Source organism: Oryza glaberrima, chromosome 6 (genome assembly GCF_000147395.1).
Source record: "Oryza glaberrima chromosome 6, OglaRS2, whole genome shotgun sequence".
In the NCBI taxonomy this organism is placed as follows: domain Eukaryota; kingdom Viridiplantae; phylum Streptophyta; class Magnoliopsida; order Poales; family Poaceae; genus Oryza; species Oryza glaberrima.
Window position 1 is genome coordinate 19,167,774 of NC_068331.1, and position 19,016 is coordinate 19,186,789.

Genomic DNA, 19,016 nt, shown 5'->3' on the forward strand with positions numbered 1-19,016 from the left:
GCATTCTACCTTCAGTAATTGTAATTCGTTTCCTGAATTCATCTCAAATCAATGTCTACACACTTTATAAGCCCTCGTGAATGTTAGAGCATTTGAATTTAATTTGGTATCCATTTTCTACCAGGTTTAATTTTTAAAAAACGTTGAGCTCGACCATTGACGTGAGCAAACAAAAAGTCAGGTATATAAGGAACCACCAGAAAAAAGCAAAATCCTTTTCTTTTATAAATTTCATCTGATTGTGCGAAATGTTTGTTTAAATTTGGGTTGGTACAATTATCATATTTGTTGCATTACTTACCTTGAATATTTATATCCTTTAATTGTTGTTGCTAAACTTATAATGAGTTGTGTTCTGGTTCAGTGCTAGCATGGATACATTCAAGCTACTAATATTTCTACTTGCTTTGCCAAATAATAACAAATAAAATTTGTGGATCACTCATTTTTTAAAAAATGGGATATTTGTGAATACGTAGTATATATACATGGGTTGCCTCTGTTTATTTGTGAAACAAAAAAGATTGAAAATATGTTTTAGACCAGGGTGGTAAGTAGTATATATATTGTCGTAATTTCATCCTAATTTGAGGAGTGCTTGCCCGGATCAATTAAGAACTAGACTCCACATCGTCAACTAATATTTACAGTGTAACTAACCTCTTGTATGTCAATAGGCTAAGTAGAGAAAATATGTAGTGCAAATCATATATATAGTGGAAACTCATAAACTATCATTGGATCGAAAAATAGACGTCCGAGATTCATCCACGTCACCATGAGTAAAATGAAAAATTTTACTCCCAATAAAATTTTTACTCATGAGTGAATGCGAGTAAAAGTTTTACTCGTGATGACGTGGACAAATCTCGGATATCTATTTTTCGATACAACAGTAGTTTCCAGGTATCCATTACATATGTAGAGCCTCATCTTTTCACTTATGCTTATGCTTATTAGCCAAAATTTGAATTTTTAACCTTAAATTTGGAGCTGATTTTGTGTTTTTTTCATAGAAGTTTATTTTTCAGCCTTTGCTTTTAGATCGCTAAGAACACATATATAAAAGTTGTATTCACAAATTACTTTTCGTTTGTAAATATGTCGTTTCGCTTATTTCGCGAATAAGCGAAACAATGGCTCCTGTAGTTTTCAGCGTATATTTTCCCTGCTAAGCATTAGCTTATCAACTTGTTTATTGCCAAACCTTTCTTGTAGGTTTGGTAGGCTAAAGTAGCATGGGCAATGATCCAAAAGGAGCTATCCATGTGCCTGAGACACGGTGTCTAAATTTGTGATTTAGTATATTAATGGTGTAGTGCATGTACCATGAGGGAACGATTAGTTCTGAATATTAGGTTTAAGATGTAGAGCCTTCACTTCGCAATAATCGGGTCATGCCTAGTGTGGATGTAACACTTATCTTCGGTGATACATTAACACATTAAGAAATGTAAAGGTTACGCTGTGATGTTTAAGCCTTACTCAAAACATATATAGTGTGTGGGGGTACGTATCGATGGGTATCAAACAAATTAAATTAGAATAGGCATTTAAAGTTGGAATTTCAGTTATACTACCTCCATTTTGAATAATATGGATAAATAAAAAGTCATGTCCAAAAGTTAACGGTGCTATACATTTAACAATGGAGGGTAATAATTTCTTGATTTTGAAAAATGCAAAATTATGAAATAATAAAACAGTAATTAATTAATAGAACTTCAGTTGTATATTTGGTTTAGATTACCATTTAACTTCTTATGTGCTAATAATTTCAAAATTCAAATTTAATAAATTCCCTGTTGTGCTCAGCTTGGGATCTCAATTATAATATTTTCATGACTTAATTATTGCAAAATCTGATTAGTAAATTCCAAGCTGATTAAATATTGCCATGATTATTTAAAATGTGCAGCACAACGAATGTACGGGTTGATAAATGATAATGATTGCTTGTTTAGCCAAATTTCAGAGATATTCTGTTCTCCTGTTCTCTGCTCTCGATTGTCATGCATGTCTTTGAACAGGTAGATATACATCTGAGAGCTCCTGCATCAGTAGTATGAATTCTTGGAGATTAATTGTTAGTTGATCCCCTACATCAAATCTCATTGAAGCTAGCATGCCAAAATCAATCAAGCTGCGCCCTAATTTGTAAACTTTCTGCAATTCTGTGTTCATCGAACATAGAGCCCTAGCTAGCTAGCTATAGATTATTGTTGGTGCATCGATGCATACTGCCCTAGAACCGTAACACACAATGTCTCCTGCACCTGCAGGCCCCTCGATCTGCACTGCAATGTGCAAAATTAACTCCAACGATTAGCCGCAGCAGCAGCATGACGATCGAATTGATCATGCAATAATGCAGTTTCCTTCATGTCGACGCAGCGGCTGACCAACCTCATCATCATTAGATATATGTATGCACTGCTCCAATCGATATATACCAATAATCTCATCTCGATCTGCAGCCAACAATATATCACGACAGCAATGTGAGAGACCGACGACGCTTGCTGCTGAAGCATCGGCGTGTCGTGCATCGGTATGCTGCGCCGGCAGGCCGGCCGGCCACCTGCGCAAACTCTCCTCGGCATCCGTGCCGGCGCCATTAATGCCTCCCGCCCATGCGCCTCGTAGTCAGGCGCAGCTAGGGTTTTACTAGAGGGACCTGTCAGTGATGCTGTCTTGAGAACAAAGCAACATGCCATTGCCATGCTATAGCTTAGCTCCATCTATATATATCTTCGTCTGGATCGATGCAACTATTAGCTATATGCAAGAGGATGCTATATGGCTAATTGTAAACGAGAGAGAGTGATCTTCACTTCTCCTGCTTTGTGTTGATGAGTGACGATTGGTGTGCGAGATTTTATCTGATGCCGACAGATCGAGTAGCTGGAGATGAGTAACCACTTGTAGAGAAGACAATGTTCCCTTGATGATTGTTCTCTGTGTTCTTCTGAATGTTTAGGAGCTCTGTATTGTTCAGAAAATTGTGGCGAGTAGTGCTGTTCGTTCAGAAATGAAAAGGGTGACCATGCATTCAGATAACAACAAACAACAGTTCTCTTAAAAAATATTGGATCAGTACATGTAATTGTGAAGATTATTTGTTGTCTAAAGTGACGATATATTGATGCAGTAAGTAAAAGTATCAGTACTTAGTTTGATTTCTCTTCTAGGGGTGACAACGAATCTGCTCAACCCAGCTGGTCACTATGTGGACGGCAATTCAACATATATCACTACCACCGGGCGAGGCCGATCGACCACATCTCTTAGAAGCTCACCAGCCATGGGGAATACACCGCCTCCTCAGCTTACAAAGTGCAATTCTTCGGGTCACTCAAAACAAACTTCGATACCTTAATCTGGAAAGTCTGGGCCCGGAGAAAATGCAAAACCTTCGCATGGCTAATTATTCAAAACAGGATATGGACATTAGCTAGACAAACTAGAAACCTGAGGATGGCAAAACAACGGTTATTGTCCGTTATGCCGTTGCACAGGGGAAACCGCCCTTCACCTAATGACGGAATGTAGATACACAAAGAGAGTTTGGGAAGCGATCGCTACCTGGATAGCCTATGACCCCATGAGGCTAACCAACTGGGTACTGGCGACAACAGTCTACGACTGGTGGAAAAAGCTAGCAACGCACCAGGGCATCCCGGAAAAAGGTATTCGATCCCTAGTCGTCCTAATCTCTTGGGAAATATGGAAGAAGCTGAACCAGAGAATCTTTCGGAATAAGGAGCTATCCCATGTGGATCTTATTGCGAAAATTAAGGAGGAGTCAAGATCTTGGGCACTAGCGGGAGCCAAACGTCTAGATGAGATGTTGCCATAGAAGGCTGCTTTGTCTGTAAATATCTCCTTGTTTTGTTTTACCTGTAAATAACACTCCTTCTATATTCAATGAATGGACACGCTGTGTCTTCCGTTAAAAAAAATTACGTACGGCTAATAGTGGTACATATGAGTGATCAATAATTTCATATGTTCTTTTTTTTAATATTTGATTTAAAACCAGGCCTCTACAGCAACAGGGATGTACACATCTAAACAATTTCATATGTATTGGGTGTTTCTGTCCTGATATTCAGATATATATAGCTTTATTACTGAGATTTGAGTGGTCAAATTTGGGCTCTGGCCGTCATGTCATCAATTAAAATCATAAAATTAAACTGTCAGCTTAGATATAGTTTTACAACTCAGGAGGAGCAGGCATGCAGCTAAAAGTTTTTTGTTTCAAGTTTATTGCACATGTTTGCCATGTAACTTCACAGGATACTTCTGTAAACATCTGCGTACGGGTGTTTACTGATCATCTTCAGTACTCATGCCAGCTCGGCGTCCAGTGTGCCACAATACAGGCACGAGTATTCTAATGCTAGACGCTTTAAATAGGTGCTTAAAGAAACAACTAAGCTATAAGCATACTACTCCGTCTGTTTTTTGTAACAAATAACACCGTTGATTGACACATGTTTAACCATTCCTCTCATTAAAAACATTTTGCATATAAAATATAAATCATGTTTAAAATACTTTTAGTGAAAAAACTCACAATAAAATAAAGGATAATTAAGTATTTTTTTAACTAATTCGAATGGTCAAACATGTGTCGAAAACTCAACGACATCATCTACTAATAATATGAAGGTAGAAATACATAGCTTTAGTTGTTTATCGATCGAGGGAGATCATGGTTTTTAGATATTACTGCTCACACAACTAAACTCCTGAAAATTGAAATCTTCTTATTTTGCTGCAGGAATGAACGAAGGTCTCATGACGCTAATTTCATCGCTACTGGTCCAGCAAAAGCACATTCGGCCCATTCAGTTCATATTGGGCTGCCTATCTACAAATCTGGGCTTCCCTTATTGAAGTCCACCGTTTAGAGCACACTCCAGTCATTAATTAGCCAGATGGGCTGCAAAGGCCTTAATATTACTTGGGTCATGATTGAAAGCACTTCTTTGAGCTTGGTCTTGTGGACTCAGGTGCAAATAAAACACTTCAATAGCTTTGCCAAAATTTTCTTAAAAGAACTAGGCTATTTATGCATCCGTATATATTTGGTCCATCTATCTAATACTTCTTCCGTTTCACAATGTAAGACTTTCTAGCATTGCCCATATTCATACAGATGTTAATGAGCCTAGATAGTCTAGGCTCATTAACATCTGTATGAATATGAGCAATGCTAGAAAGTCTTACATGTCTAGGTTCATTAACATCTATATGAATATGGGTAATGCTAGAAAGTCTTACATTGTGAAACGGAGAAAGTAAGTATTAACAAATTTTCTAAAAGAAGTAGGCTAATTATTTTTCTTTTTAGAAAATAGATTAAAATTCTAGCTTCTCCATCGAAATGGTTGAACACAGCCGACATCGAAACAGAGTACAAAGACTCCATCCTTACCCTTGAGCACTTAAAGTCAACCTCGTACATGATAACCATAAAGCTATGCTTCTAATCTCCTCATCAAGTTCTATATATTTTTTTTTTGAGAAGGGTATTTTTTATCTGGCCTCTACATTCAACCGGATATATACAGCCATTTAAATTAGAAACTTAGCCCCACAAACAACCCAATCTAAAATTCAGTTCCTATGAAGATTTGAACTCAGAACCTTAGGGTACATTTAAATTAGGAACTTACCCCCGCAAACAACCCAATATGAAATTTAGTCTTATGAAGATTTGAAGGAAGATTTGAACATAGAATCTTGGGGTACATTTAAATTAGGAACTTAGCCCCGCAAATAACCCAATATGAAAATCACTTTTATGAAGATTTGAACTCAGGACTTTATGGTACTATTTAGGTCACTGCAACCACTAGGCTACATGCCCTTTCGTAAATCATCAAGTTCTATATATCCAGACTTTGATAAAAGCTGCAAAAATTCTAGCTTCCATCAATTTGCACCCCTTCTTCATCATCTCACCCTCATCCTGCTTAAGCAACAAACGCCATATATTGATGAGTCAAATATGCTCTCCTAAACATTGCAAAAAAAAAAAGAAGAAGAAGAAGAAGAAGACAGAGTTAAACTTGAAGCCATTGAATATTACATCAATTCTACAAAGCCAAACCAAAAAAGTAGGCTACTTATGGCACCTCTTATATATAGGTTTTCTCTCAAGTTTTTGTTTGAAACATCAGACCATTTAAAAGGGGAAGTATCAGTGAAATAATTAATTCAGTGTAATTGTAGATAAAGTAAATTTCATAAAATTTTGGGTATTATAGTCTAAATCGCACAAAATCATATATGTTTTTCGTATATTGCATATAACCCATGTATTATTGTTTTATAGTTTTATGAAACGACATTTTTAATTAATTTGAGTTATTGCTATAGCAAAATAAAAAAAAACTCAACTTAGCTGGCTAGGAATTTATATGACAAATAAATAAATTCATAAATTTCATATTTAATTTTAGGCCTCGTAAGTACGGTGGGTCAAAGATCAATTGATCTAACAATGCATGTTGGTTTACACCATAAACATAATACCGATGTTATGTGTCATATGACAAAAGTCCTATGACCATATATAATACCTAGGGTTTCACAGAATTTACTCTTGTAGATAATACCTGCAAACACACCATATAGTTATAATTATAAATATTTAATGCACGATAATATTTGGTCAATTATATTCATAGAACGTCTACCATTCTTAGGGTGTGTTCGCTACTCCCCGTTCCCAGCGTGGAACATTACGTATGGAAAACGGAGCGGTTCATTAGCATGTGATTAATTAAGTATTAGCTAATTTTATAAATGGATTAATTTGATTTTTTTAAGTAATTTTCGTATAGAAACTTTTTGAAAAAAACGCACCGTTAAACAGTTTGAAAAGCGTGTGTGTAGAAAACGAGAAAGGGGTTGGGAAAAGGGGTGCCGACACACCCTTAGTTTTGTATACCAATTAAACAACTAAATAAGCATCTGAAACGGTTTTAACGGCCTTTGACCAAATATTATTCTAAGATTTTAATATTTATATATATATATATATATATATATATATGGAGTATGTCTACAGGTACGTAAGAAAAATCTCAAATATTAATACCATATTAAAGCGATGCTAGATTTCTTTTAGGGGTTATAAGAGCTGACACTGCACAACAGTAGCTAGTATGCGTCATCAATGAAGAATTATGCACACTTCTTCAGTCAAGGAATCGATCGATCGATTGGATTGTTCTTCGATCGACTTCACGAGTGTATCAGCTACTAGTCTCCATCGGTTCAGTAACTTACCCCTGAATAATTAACGTTATGGTGTGCTTGACTAGATGGCCATAACATCAAACACATGTGCTTAATTAGAGAAGATTTGACTGTTGAATATAACCGCTGGTCTGCTGCCACGCAGCACGGTGAACAGAACAAAATTTAAATGATTCGATCTCCTTCTGATCTTCTTCTGTACTTTCTCTTCTTCAGTTCTTCTCTTTTTCAAAATTGCAGCCGCTATTTGGTCTATGAACTAGAGTCAAGTCAAACTTAGGGAAGAAAACGGAGAAAGAAATTAACAACCGAATCCAATCCAGATGCGCTCATGCATGTGCCAAATCCATTGACCAGTACTAAAATCATATTTAAGAGAGCTCATTATCATATCTGCTTCGGTTTCTAGATGGTCTCACTGGATTGATCGGCCAGTGAACCACTCACGAGCATCTCATCTGAATCTAGTAATTACAACGACATCAATCGAGTCATAGTCTCCCTAAACGACTTATGATTGCAACAAATAATATATATCCCAACAATCTTGTCTGTTCATCTATATAGTCAATCTATCACATGAATGCATGACATGTGCATAAATGGAGACATTGATCCTAAAAGATCTCTGATTATATATCGACTGGCTTCTGCAGCACAGCAGCAGGGCAACATTGACTGACCGATGGACTATATGTCCAATTCGGCCGTCAGACAATATATATGTATAGAACGCTGGGGACTGTTATAAAAATATATACAAATAGAGAAAAGAATTCTTTATATATGTATAAAGAATTTTTAGGAATTTTCAATTTTCCTTCTTTGGACGGCGGCCGGCGTTGGGGAACCGGGGGTTCGAAGATGCCGATGTCGTATTTTAGGGAGTCCGATAATGCTTATACGTTTTATGACCCAAAAGAGTAGTAATATTATACTATTTTTTTACCACTTGTTTCATGACCAGAAAGAGCAGTAATAATATTATGATTTCTTAATTAGCTATCCCTATCTTTGACATCTTCTGTTAAATAGCATATGACAACCAACTACACTTTTTGCCAGTTAAATATACGTACAATATACAAGGATCAAGAAGACAAGAAATATTGGATAAATATGTACTCTTTTCTCATTGCAAAAATTAAAAATCCAACGTTTATTTCGGTAAACAGGTGCAATATTTGAAACGTGGTCCGGAACGACAGGTTAGTTACATTTATTTTTAGACTAGAAAAAAGTACTCGTGCGTTGCAATGGATGAAGGCTATTTTAATCTTATTATTATTATACAGTTTAGTTAAGGTGAAATTTACTATGGGGATTCGCTTGGATATATATTCTTTTAGAAAAACATGAGTTGCAACTAGAAATCTGATCGACTCAAGTTAGCATGCAAGTTTTTTTTTAAAAAAAATATTTTCTTATATGACTCTTTCTATACTTCCAAAAGCGAATAAACTTAAGAACTGACTTAAATACGGATATGTATTTCAAAAGCAAACGAACTTAAAAACCGAGTCATATACGGATGACTTACCAAAGTGCCGACAAAAACATCTTTAATTTTTATAATAGTAGAGATAATAGAATAGAAAATAATCTCCGTCTTTACTCAACGAGCTACAACCAATTATTGAAGATCAAAGGAAACTTACGCATCTCAAAGGAAACTTAAAAAAAAAAAGCTCCCAAACATGAAGCAAATACAAACTAATAAATGCCAACAAAACATAAAGAGTAAACAACTATTGGATCATATTTGTGAACCTTCATTACAAATTGACAAAAAGTTGCATGACTTCATCATCATACTTTTGTAGTTGTACCCAGGACAGGAGCCAAATATGTTGTCTTGAAAAAAACTACATATAGGATATAGATGGTGATTTGTCAAAAACCATATCATTCCTGCTCAACCATAGAGCACAACATATAGCAGATATTCCTATAAGAATAGGTTACTGATTTGTTTTATCAACCCCACAAGCCAATTTTCAAAGATGTGAGATATACTATGTGGGAAATATAAACTAGAAAAAAACTGTGCAGCTCTCCAAATGAATTGTGCATAATGACACTCTATAAAAAGATGTTGAATAGTCTCATTTTTCATATAGAAACAACATCTCAAACTACCATTCCAGTTTCTCCTAACTAAACTGTCCTTTATTAACACTACCCCTTAAGTAGGCACCAAATAAACATCTTAATCTTCAGAGGCATCTTAAGTTTTCAGATAATCTTATTTCTCTCAATATAATCATTATTTATTAAACCTAAGTACATTGAACGAACTGAGAACTGACCATTTTGATAAAAAATTCCATCTAAATATATCACTTTCTTTAGACAAATGAATATGAACTATTGAGGCACACAAATTACACCAATTAGCCAGATTCTAACCTATTAAAGCTCTCCTAAAAGAAACATTTAGCGGAACTGAACTTATAACATTTGCGATTGATAATTTCTCCTTCGAACTATAGCTTATAAAGACATGTACCTGTCTTTAAAATTATAATTACTTATCCATTTATGCTCCCAAAATCTGACATGTTAAACATTATTCATTATCCAGGAACTCATGTTTAATAAAGTACTTTTAACTTTCATGAGACCTGATAAAAAATGGGAATCCCCTTGTTTCCTATCAACTTGACATATTGATTGATTATTAAAATATTTTCTTTTCAATAAGCCGATCCAAACACCTTGCTCATTTATTAGCTTAAATGACAATTTACTGAAAAGACATTTATTCTAAACTTCCAAATTATGAACTCCAGGATCCATCTAATATTTGGGTTGGCATATAATATCCTGTCTTGTAAATCTATACTTATTTTTATAATCATCTCCTTGCCAAAATAAACGAGATCTATAATAATCATTTTTTTGAAGAACCCCTTTTGGAATCTTAAAAAAAGATATCATAAACATAGTTAAACTTGAAAGCACAGAATTAATCAAAACCAATCTCCCTCTTAATGTTTGTTGTACAAAAGACCATTTCGCCTTAACGTAAGCTTTCTCAAAGTTAATCTTAAAAATCACCCCACTTTTCTTTTAGTGATGCAATTCATGTATAGTTTCATGTAAAATGACTCCCCTTCCATAATATTTCTCTCAGGTATAAAAGTTGTTTGAGTCAGACTAATTACTTTTTGAGCAACTCTAATAATTCTATTAGTAGCAACTTTGGTAAAAAAAATTTAAAACTGACATTAACAGCCTGTTTAGTTCGCGGAAAGAAAATTTTTGGATATCACATTGGATGTTTGACCGGATGTCGGAAAGGGTTTTAGGACACGAATGAAAAAACTAATTTCATAACTCGCCTGGAAACCGCGAGACGAATTTTTTGAGCCTAATTAATCCGTCATTAGTACATGTAGGTTACTGTAGCACTTATGGCTAATCATGGACTAATTAGGCTTAAAAGATTTGTCTTGTGATTTCCTCCCTAACTGTGCAATTAGTTTTTTTTATTTATCTATATTTAATGCTTTATGCATGTGTCCAAAGATTCGATGTGATGTTTTTGGGAAAAAATTTTGGGAACTAAACGGGGCCTAAGTAAACAGATACATAGATTGTTACAAAGTAAAGCTAGTGGTTTTGACCTTTTAACATGTCTCCACTTCCCTGAATTGATGGTTGCCATGCAGAATTGAAAGCACAAAGCAATCTTCCTGAACCAGCCAACAGTGATATGAACTCTCCCTTATTTTCTTAGATATGTAGGTACTACATATCCTTTTTTTTTAAGCCTTGAACGAAAACATGGAGTGTATTCAAGAAGAAGAACATAGTTGATAAAATTTATTTAAAAAAAGTCCCTAAAACCTCATAATGTGACGGTTAATTAGGAGAAACAATAAAAACCCACACGGTAAATAAAGAAAAAGCTTGCGGCAAACAACTACTAATGTTCAACATAAGACATTGATGGCTCCATTCTGACATCCTATGCACAAACCTTAGGCTGTGTTTGAGGGAGAGTGGATTGAGAAGATTGGGAAGATACGCAAAACGAAGTGAGTCATTAGTGCTTGATTAATTGAGTATTAACTATTTTAAATTTCAAAAATGGACTAATATAATTTTTTAAAGCAACTTTCATATAGAAATTTTTTGCAAAAAATACATCGTTTAGTAGTTTGGGAAGCGTGCGCGCGGAAAACGAGTGACAATATCTCCAATCTCTCCCCAATCTCCTTTGAAAGAACGCACCAGTCAACAAAAAGAACATCCATAAATTGGGGCAAAAATTTCTAGGCTAGGCCTCTAAGAAGGCAATGCCAAAGACACACACAATGCCCGTCCAAACAACGGAACTTGGACTCTACCCGAAACAAAGTGGGAAGTAGAACAATGACACCTTCAAGGAGAACGGCTCGTAGAGGGCATCAACGTCATTAGCATTGGTTAAAGACCAGGCAAGACTTTGACCCAAAGCTCCCACCATCTGCAAAGAAAAACTCCAAAGCTGACGCAGCACCGCCGAGACGAAATTAAGTAGTTGTCGGTAGTCGTTGCTGAGAAAGTCACCCTAGCAAGCAACTCTGCCTCTGCTCAACAACAACGCGTAACCATGCCATGGAAGCCACCTGCCTCAGCACTGCCCCTAAACAAAAGAAATCGAGGGTTATCACTTGCCAAGCTTGCTACACTGGGGACCACCTTTCCATCATCACATGCACCACCTTTGCGCCATCGTGAACACCTTGCTACTGTGAGTTCCTTCTAAGCGTTGTCAGAGCTAAGGGCCGCCCATTGTCTACCAAGCATAGCCATTCTAACCAACCAATGCCTCCTCCCTTTCCATGGAGCTCCCCATGACTGGAATCTGTTTCGAGACCAACCATTAGGGGGAGGAGCTCCAAGGAAAGTGAGGAGACCCAAACCACTCGAAAGAGACCCGCTCGCTTTCCACTGGATGGCCTCCGGTTCCATTGTTCACCATATCCCATGGCTTTTTGGCCAACGAGAAAACCAGCAGCCATGCTCAGCAATGCCATTCTTCTCCGGCATCCTCTATGGGCACTAACTCCACCTCAGCAAGCAGTTCTCCATGCGGCCTCTCCGCTGGCCACCCTTGGTCAACACCAATTGCCTCTTATCACCCCCATGCCACCTCCACCCCCTGCCCCACACACTGCTATATTCCTAGTGGCCTCTGGCCGCCTCCACCTTGCTGATGGCTATTGTTAGCTTGCTACCGCTGCCTGTGTCTGCATCGTCGTTGGGCTCGCCGCGTTCACCATTTCTTGTTTCAAACCACTCTCCCCCGTGTAGATCTAGGGCGTGTTGCATGGAGTTGTCGTGTTCACCATTTCTTGTCGCAAACCACTGGTCCGGTCCAAGAGCCCTCACCGGCTTGGTTCGATAAAAGGACCGCTTATGCAATCCAACCGGTAAAAACCGAACCAACGGATTTTTCCTACTAAATTGCTGATGAAAAACTGCGCTTAGGTTCCGTTCTTTTTTCCAACAAGAGTTGGATGGAGATTAAAATTTTCGTGGCATGCTTTTCAAACTACTAAGTTTGTATTGAACCAGTGGTCTAACCGGTTGAACCAATTAAACCATGAACTAACACTTCGTTGGTTAAATATCAGGTCATGGTTTTTTTAGAAAAACCCTACATATCATGGTTGACCATCAAGTCAATATATTCGAGGTTGCCTTACAATAATACAGGGCTAAGATAACTATTCATTGAAGAATCCGATCCATAAAAGTGTTCACAAGCAATCAATGGTTAAAAACATGTAAAAGTGGCCCAACTACAAATCACGTGCACAACCCCGGCCCTCAACTGGAGATCGATGATGGGGACATCGGTAAATATTTCCACGGTCAAATTCAACATTCCATCCAGAGTGACCAGAACAAACTCACCGTCTCTCTCGATCTCACTCTCACAGGTAGGATACAACCTCAGAATACCTGTAATTTTCCCTCGTTTTTGTTCCGACGGAAAGATGTCTGTCTGTAAATTTTTTTTCCGCTATGAGAGAGTTCCCCTGTAATTTTGCAGTACATTTTTATTTTTATCAAAGAAGATAAAATATATTTTGATCGATAATCTGTTCAAAGCAACCTAATTAAAACTCGTACATTTTAGCGTTATGCATGCAGTGATAGAGCCAGAGAGAATTATTTCAAAACCCGATCGAGCAAACTCAACAAAACCTAATATTTGCTACATGATTTCTATCTTCTTTCATACCCTTTCAACAACCAAACTTTCAATGGAGTATTCAACGGCGAGTCTGGGGCTCCGCTCCTGTATGCAAGTTTAGATGACTAGTACTTTACGTTTGTCGTAAAATATAAAAAGCTAGTATTGAATGAGACACATTCTTTTATTATGAATTTAGATAAAATACTAGGATGTGTCCAATCTAATACTAACTAGGTTGATATATTATGAGAGGAATGAAGTATCATCCAACGTAACTAAATGGTTATGTTGAAAGTAAATACAAATGGACCACAAGCATACGACTTTAAATAACTAACCAACCATAGTGAATTTTTCTAGCACACTTTTGCAAGGAAAAAAAGGGAGACAAGTGGGACAAACTAAATAATGAGTAGATGCTGCTGTTGAAATTAAGCAGCTCGCGGTCAGTCCACAAAGTGGAATAAGATGACACGCAGCAGGAAGGAGCAGAGCAGCGCCCCTAGCTCCCTCGCTATCCAATATCGTTGGCGTCCCAAGCGTGAAGAAAGATATCTCGATCGATAGCTATTGCGCACGAGCGCTTGACCGCACCGCACCCATCCGCTGACCGCTCCCCCGTACTCATCCCCCCCTACTACCTTTGACCGGTCAACCCCTCCGTCATACAGACACTGACGGTGGGGCCCACCGGGCTCTGGTCCCACGTGTCGGTGGGTGGAGGGGGCTTGTGTTCGCCGGCGAGTGGTCGTGGGCGGCTAAACCTATATAAGCCACGGCCGAACTCGTGGCCGTTCCTCAGCAACAGCGAAGGTCATCTAAACCAGCACGTCGGCGACGGCGGCGGCGCAAGAACGAGTCGTACGTGTGCTTCGCCGGCAATGGAGGTCCACGGCGCGGCGAGCAGGGAGCAGCAGCAGCACGACGGCGGCGGCGGCGGGGTGAAGGTGAAGTTCATCGAGACGCAGTTCGTCAGCTCCGACGCGGCCAGCTTCAAGGCCGTCGTGCAGCGGCTCACGGGCCAGTCCGCGCCCTCGCCTTCGGCGCCGGCGACCTCGGCGAGGCCGAGCAGGCCGCGCGCGCGCGCCGCGGTCACGGCTTGCCCGGCGGCCGCCGTGGGGTGGGCGGGCGGCTACGGCGGCGGCAGCGGCCTGATGACGATGGCCGCGCCGGTGAAGCAGGAGGCGGCGGCGCCGCCTCCCAACCTTGAGGATCTCCACGAGCTCCGCGACTTCTCCGACCTGTTCTACCCGACCAGCGCCGGCGGCGGCGGGCGGCGCGTCGACGGCGGTGGCTACGGCTACCCGTACTACTGATCGAGTCGTGCTGGCGCGTACAGCGCATCTTTGATTTTTTCTTTTCTTTTTTGTTGGTTTTAGCAGTCGTGCCGTGATTGCCAGTCGCCATTGTTGTGCCGATCAACCTGGACGGAGCTCCTCTGATGTAAAGTCAGAGGGAGGTGGGTCACTGACCGGTGGGGCTCACCTTCATAGGCCCATACGTCATTGACTATGTTCCTCTAACTTTATGTCAGAGGAGCCTCTTCTGATCAACCTGAGGATGTCTGCTGGAATACTAGTATATGTATATCATAGGCTATAACTACGTGATCTGTTCATCTCTACATCTCAAACACATTGCGTGTTCTTCAAACTTCACAAAAATGGAGAATGGATAATACAGAAACTGATTTTACTCATACATATTTTCAACTGTCGAATTCGATCTAATTGACTCGACCGATGGCCATGGAGATGTATGCACATCCTAAATAATTTCATAATTTACTCTCTCTCTCTCTCTCTCTCATTGATTGATTGATTTTTTTAGGACCGACTATTTGCCATTGCACATAAATCATCTTAAATATTTCGTGAATTCTAAACCATTATATTGCTTTGAGATTCTTACGGTACCTCCTAACCCCTCCTGACTCCTAGCTTGATGCCCCTACTACCACTACCGTAAGTGTTGCCCAACCTTGCCAGCGAGGCTAAGGCAATAACATCAGTGAGAGGCCCCTAGCTGACCTCCTCCCCCTCCACTCTCTCGCCCTCTTCCTCTCCTCAAGTTGGTAATGACGAGGTGCTCTTGGCCACTAGTAGAGGTAGAGCCACTTGTGGAACAGCTTGGGCTTAAGCCCCACACATGGCAAAGAATTTCAATGGATATAGACCAAATTTTAGATAGAATTTCAGTAAAAAGAAATTAAAACAGCATGGTTCAACCCTACTCTTGGTGAAATATTTCCTCCGCCCCTGGTTGCTGGAGACACTACCACTCCCCCGGCTCATATCCATTCACTCCGCTTTGTGCCTGTCGCCAACACTAGGCCACGACCCATTGTTGACCCTGTGGCTTTGGTGGAGCTGTTGCCCACTGTCGTTCTTGCCACCTGCCATGTCCATTCTTCTTAGCCTCGGGAATTACCCCCTCTTCTCCATCCCACCACTCCGTCCCACTCTCAACCTCACTTCCAACGCTAAACCCTAAATAGTTAATAGGTCACCGTCGATTCTTGGAGTTCGTCAGGATCACTAGAGTTGGAGTCTTAGCACAAATAGCGTAGCATATCATAAGGAACCCTGCTATACGTACATTCAAGCCATCCGACTTGTATCCAACCATGTCATATATACTAATCACTGAACTTGTTTCTTATCATATGGACCCAAACAAGCAGCATCTATACCTATATATACACTAGTCGGATGTAAGTTGTACATATGAGTCGGATGCATAGCAATTTCCTATCACAAGGTCATATCTTTGCAAGATTTTGGCTCCAGATTACTGTCGAATGTTATTAGTAATTCCTTTTCTTTATGTGCGTGCCACATCAAAGTCATGGCAAAAAGAAAAAAAAAAGCAAATGTTGTAGCAAATTTTAACCGAAGGGATTTTTCTGTAAATAATACTGTAAGTTATTTGTAAATAAATCAAAACAAACTAGACAGAAGTTTTGAAACTTCTTGTCTATATTTTCATGATTTGTAACACGGTGATGCCGGATAGAAATAATAATGCTTCTAATTGCATTAATAGCATGCAACACCAACTTTTCCCTGCATTGAGAAAGGTAAAATGCATTCCTAAAAACAAAGGCAAAGGTAAACGATCCATCTGATTACTTATTCTGTTGCAGTAAGTTTACGATCATGTAGGCACCTTAGACCATGATGGTAGTTTCACATGCTGATAATATGCATCAGTTCCTAGTGTACCTGGATGTCACTTCCAAGTCCATGCAGCTCTTGAGTAATACAGTACTCCAAGTCCATGCAGTCCTTAGTAATACAGTACTGAAAATGCCAATCCAGGGCTGTATTCAAGATCTAAGACAGATCAAAATTCAAACGTTTCTCTGCTGTCCAAGTCAGATGCGTGGCTATAATTATTTGTCATATCTAGACTAGAAACCAGAAGCAAGGCTCACAAAAGAGTACAACTCAGGATTTCAAATTCCAAGCTAACACCTCAACAACACAGGTGCACAGAAATGTTAACTCTATTGTCTGAATTTCAACCTGTACACAAGCAAGCCAGATAGAACAGTGAAGCCTAGTATCACACCCCAGTGATTAAATACTACACTTTCCTTTCCAATAATCAGTTCTTCCCTATTCACTTCATCTCTGCTTGGTTCACATCGTTGTTCACGGCATTGCTGCGGTATCCATCTTGTGATCGTTCTCTCGTGAACAACAAGCTGTTCCAAACAATCTGGGGAGCTCAGTTCACATTTACTGCTGCTGCTAATTGTCAGAACCAGTAATGTCTTTGCTACACTGCCAGAAGCCCGGAGTGCACATAGTAGATCAGACCACACCTCCAGACGGCCACACCTATTGCCAAACTCTGCACCTTCTGGAACTACAACCACTGCAAATTCCGAGTGGACGAGCGCTGGATGGTGACGGTAAGCTACAAAATCCGCACCATACTGCAGCCCTGATCTCACCACCCAGTTCTTCAATCTCAGATGTGCGTAAGCCTTGTACATCTCCGGAAATGACTCCGATCCAGACCTAAAGTAATCCCACAGTTCAATTTCACTCATTTGCTTATTGTCCAGTGAGTCAACCCTGATGCAATTCAGAGCATGGCATAGGTAAAAGACCTCCTCGGGGCTGAGTTGGAACCAATGCTTCTGTGCTGTTGCATTTTCGATGGCATGGCCAAAGGCAGCACGGTTTAGGATCACGGCTTGCTCTGGCCCAACTCCAAGAACGGCGCTACCACCCGGACCAGACAAAATTGCCACGGGCTTTGAGCTTATGAATGAGGCCTTGAGCTCAGAAACAATGGCTGACATGGGGTTAGCTGCTGCTAGGGACGCAAAGTCCTTGCCATCTTTGCCCTTCTTCCATCTTGGACCTGGCAAATCCATATGCTGAACCCAGTGGCAGAGCAGGGACTAGTGGCCAAGTGCTGGAGTGAATAGCAAAAACAAGTAAAATAAACATCGTTGTCCAAACAAATGAATATTAATAACATAGATCACCAATTTATAGAACATATTATTTGTAGAACATAGATATATCAATAATCTTTGGAACATAATATGCATCAATGCGCGTTAACAGAACTAAATCGGAAATTAACAAATCACTTTAACATAATCATTGATAATCAAATCACATGAAAATAGAATTTGTCGAATCGGCCTAAAAATTTCACAATACCATACCCTACGTCCCTACCTCACGGACCACGGTCAGTGTCAGAGCCCTAGCTGCAAACCAACGAGGAGAATCCATCTTCAGAGATCACTAAATCAGAAACGGAAAAAAGAAAAAAAAGATCACTAAATCAGAGCTCCTCTGCTCGCAGCTCGCTTGCAGTAGTCGACCACCCCCCCCCCCCCCCCCCCCGCACCTCGCCTTAATGCCTCCCCGCCCGCGCCGCAGGCCGCCGCCTCCACGCACCTCCGCGGGCAGCCGGCTCTCCCACGGCATCGATCCGCCTGTGTAAATAGGAAAGGAGGGGCAAGGGTGTAGGGGGGCAGCGGCGGCGTACCCGACGGAGGGATTGGGTCGACGAAGAGGAGGCGCGTCAAGCGGCGGGGGAGGGGGTACACGGCGGCGGCGGCGGCGGCGGTGGAAGTGAGGGCGGTGAGTTCCAGAGAGAGCAGAGGAAGCGGGATGAATGCTGAGGTGGGCTGGGCTTTGGGTTCTTCGTGCAGGTAAGAGCCTCGTTTCGCTTCGATGGGCCGGAATGGGCCCAATTCAAATAAACCCGTCATGGACTGGAAGCGGGTGAGAATTTTCAAGTTTCTGGTGTTCTTTTCTCTCTATCTTTTTTCCAATGAGAAATTTCTTATCTAATGTCGCTACAACTTACAAAACCTCCCATCAAAAAAAGAATACTTACAAAATGATTAATTCGAATGTTATAGTTGTAATCACTAGCATCTATTCGGATGTTATAGTTGTAAATGAATACCTCATAAATAGCACTCTACATATATACATGGATATTTCATAGTCCCTTGCTCCTCGAAAAAACCTTCACTACTTATTAACACGTCGAACCAGGATGA

The 19,016-nt window shown here is 39.9% G+C and overlaps 2 protein-coding genes across 3 annotated transcripts; one reads left to right on the top strand and one right to left on the bottom strand.

Moving 5' to 3' along the window:
* The first annotated feature begins 14,286 nt into the window (after positions 1–14,286).
* Positions 14,287–15,138, top strand: LOC127777673 (VQ motif-containing protein 10). The gene has a single exon (XM_052304282.1). It carries the CDS (start codon positions 14,356–14,358, stop codon positions 14,788–14,790), a length of 435 nt encoding a protein of 144 aa, XP_052160242.1. The 5' UTR covers positions 14,287–14,355; the 3' UTR covers positions 14,791–15,138.
* A 1,093-nt stretch (positions 15,139–16,231) lies between these two features.
* Positions 16,232–18,619, bottom strand: LOC127775845 (probable tRNA-splicing endonuclease subunit Sen2). 2 transcript variants are annotated; one of them, XM_052302151.1, is made up of 2 exons: positions 18,494–18,619; positions 16,232–17,905 (listed from the first exon to the last, which is right to left on the bottom strand). In XM_052302151.1, exon 2 carries the CDS (start codon positions 17,862–17,864, stop codon positions 16,983–16,985), a length of 882 nt encoding a protein of 293 aa, XP_052158111.1. In that variant the 5' UTR covers positions 17,865–17,905; positions 18,494–18,619; the 3' UTR covers positions 16,232–16,982. The 2 variants fall into 2 exon arrangements, with proteins under 2 accessions (XP_052158111.1, XP_052158112.1); XM_052302152.1 differs by lacking the exon at positions 18,494–18,619 and adding an exon at positions 18,178–18,331.
* Positions 18,620–19,016: the final 397 nt, after the last annotated feature.

Excerpts from the sequence above, each read along its gene's own strand:
- LOC127777673 (XM_052304282.1), top strand. The coding sequence starts at position 14,356 with ATGGAGGTCCACGGCGCGGCGAGCAGGGAGCAGCAGCAGCACGACGGC.
- LOC127775845 (XM_052302151.1), bottom strand. The coding sequence starts at position 17,864 with ATGGATTTGCCAGGTCCAAGATGGAAGAAGGGCAAAGATGGCAAGGAC.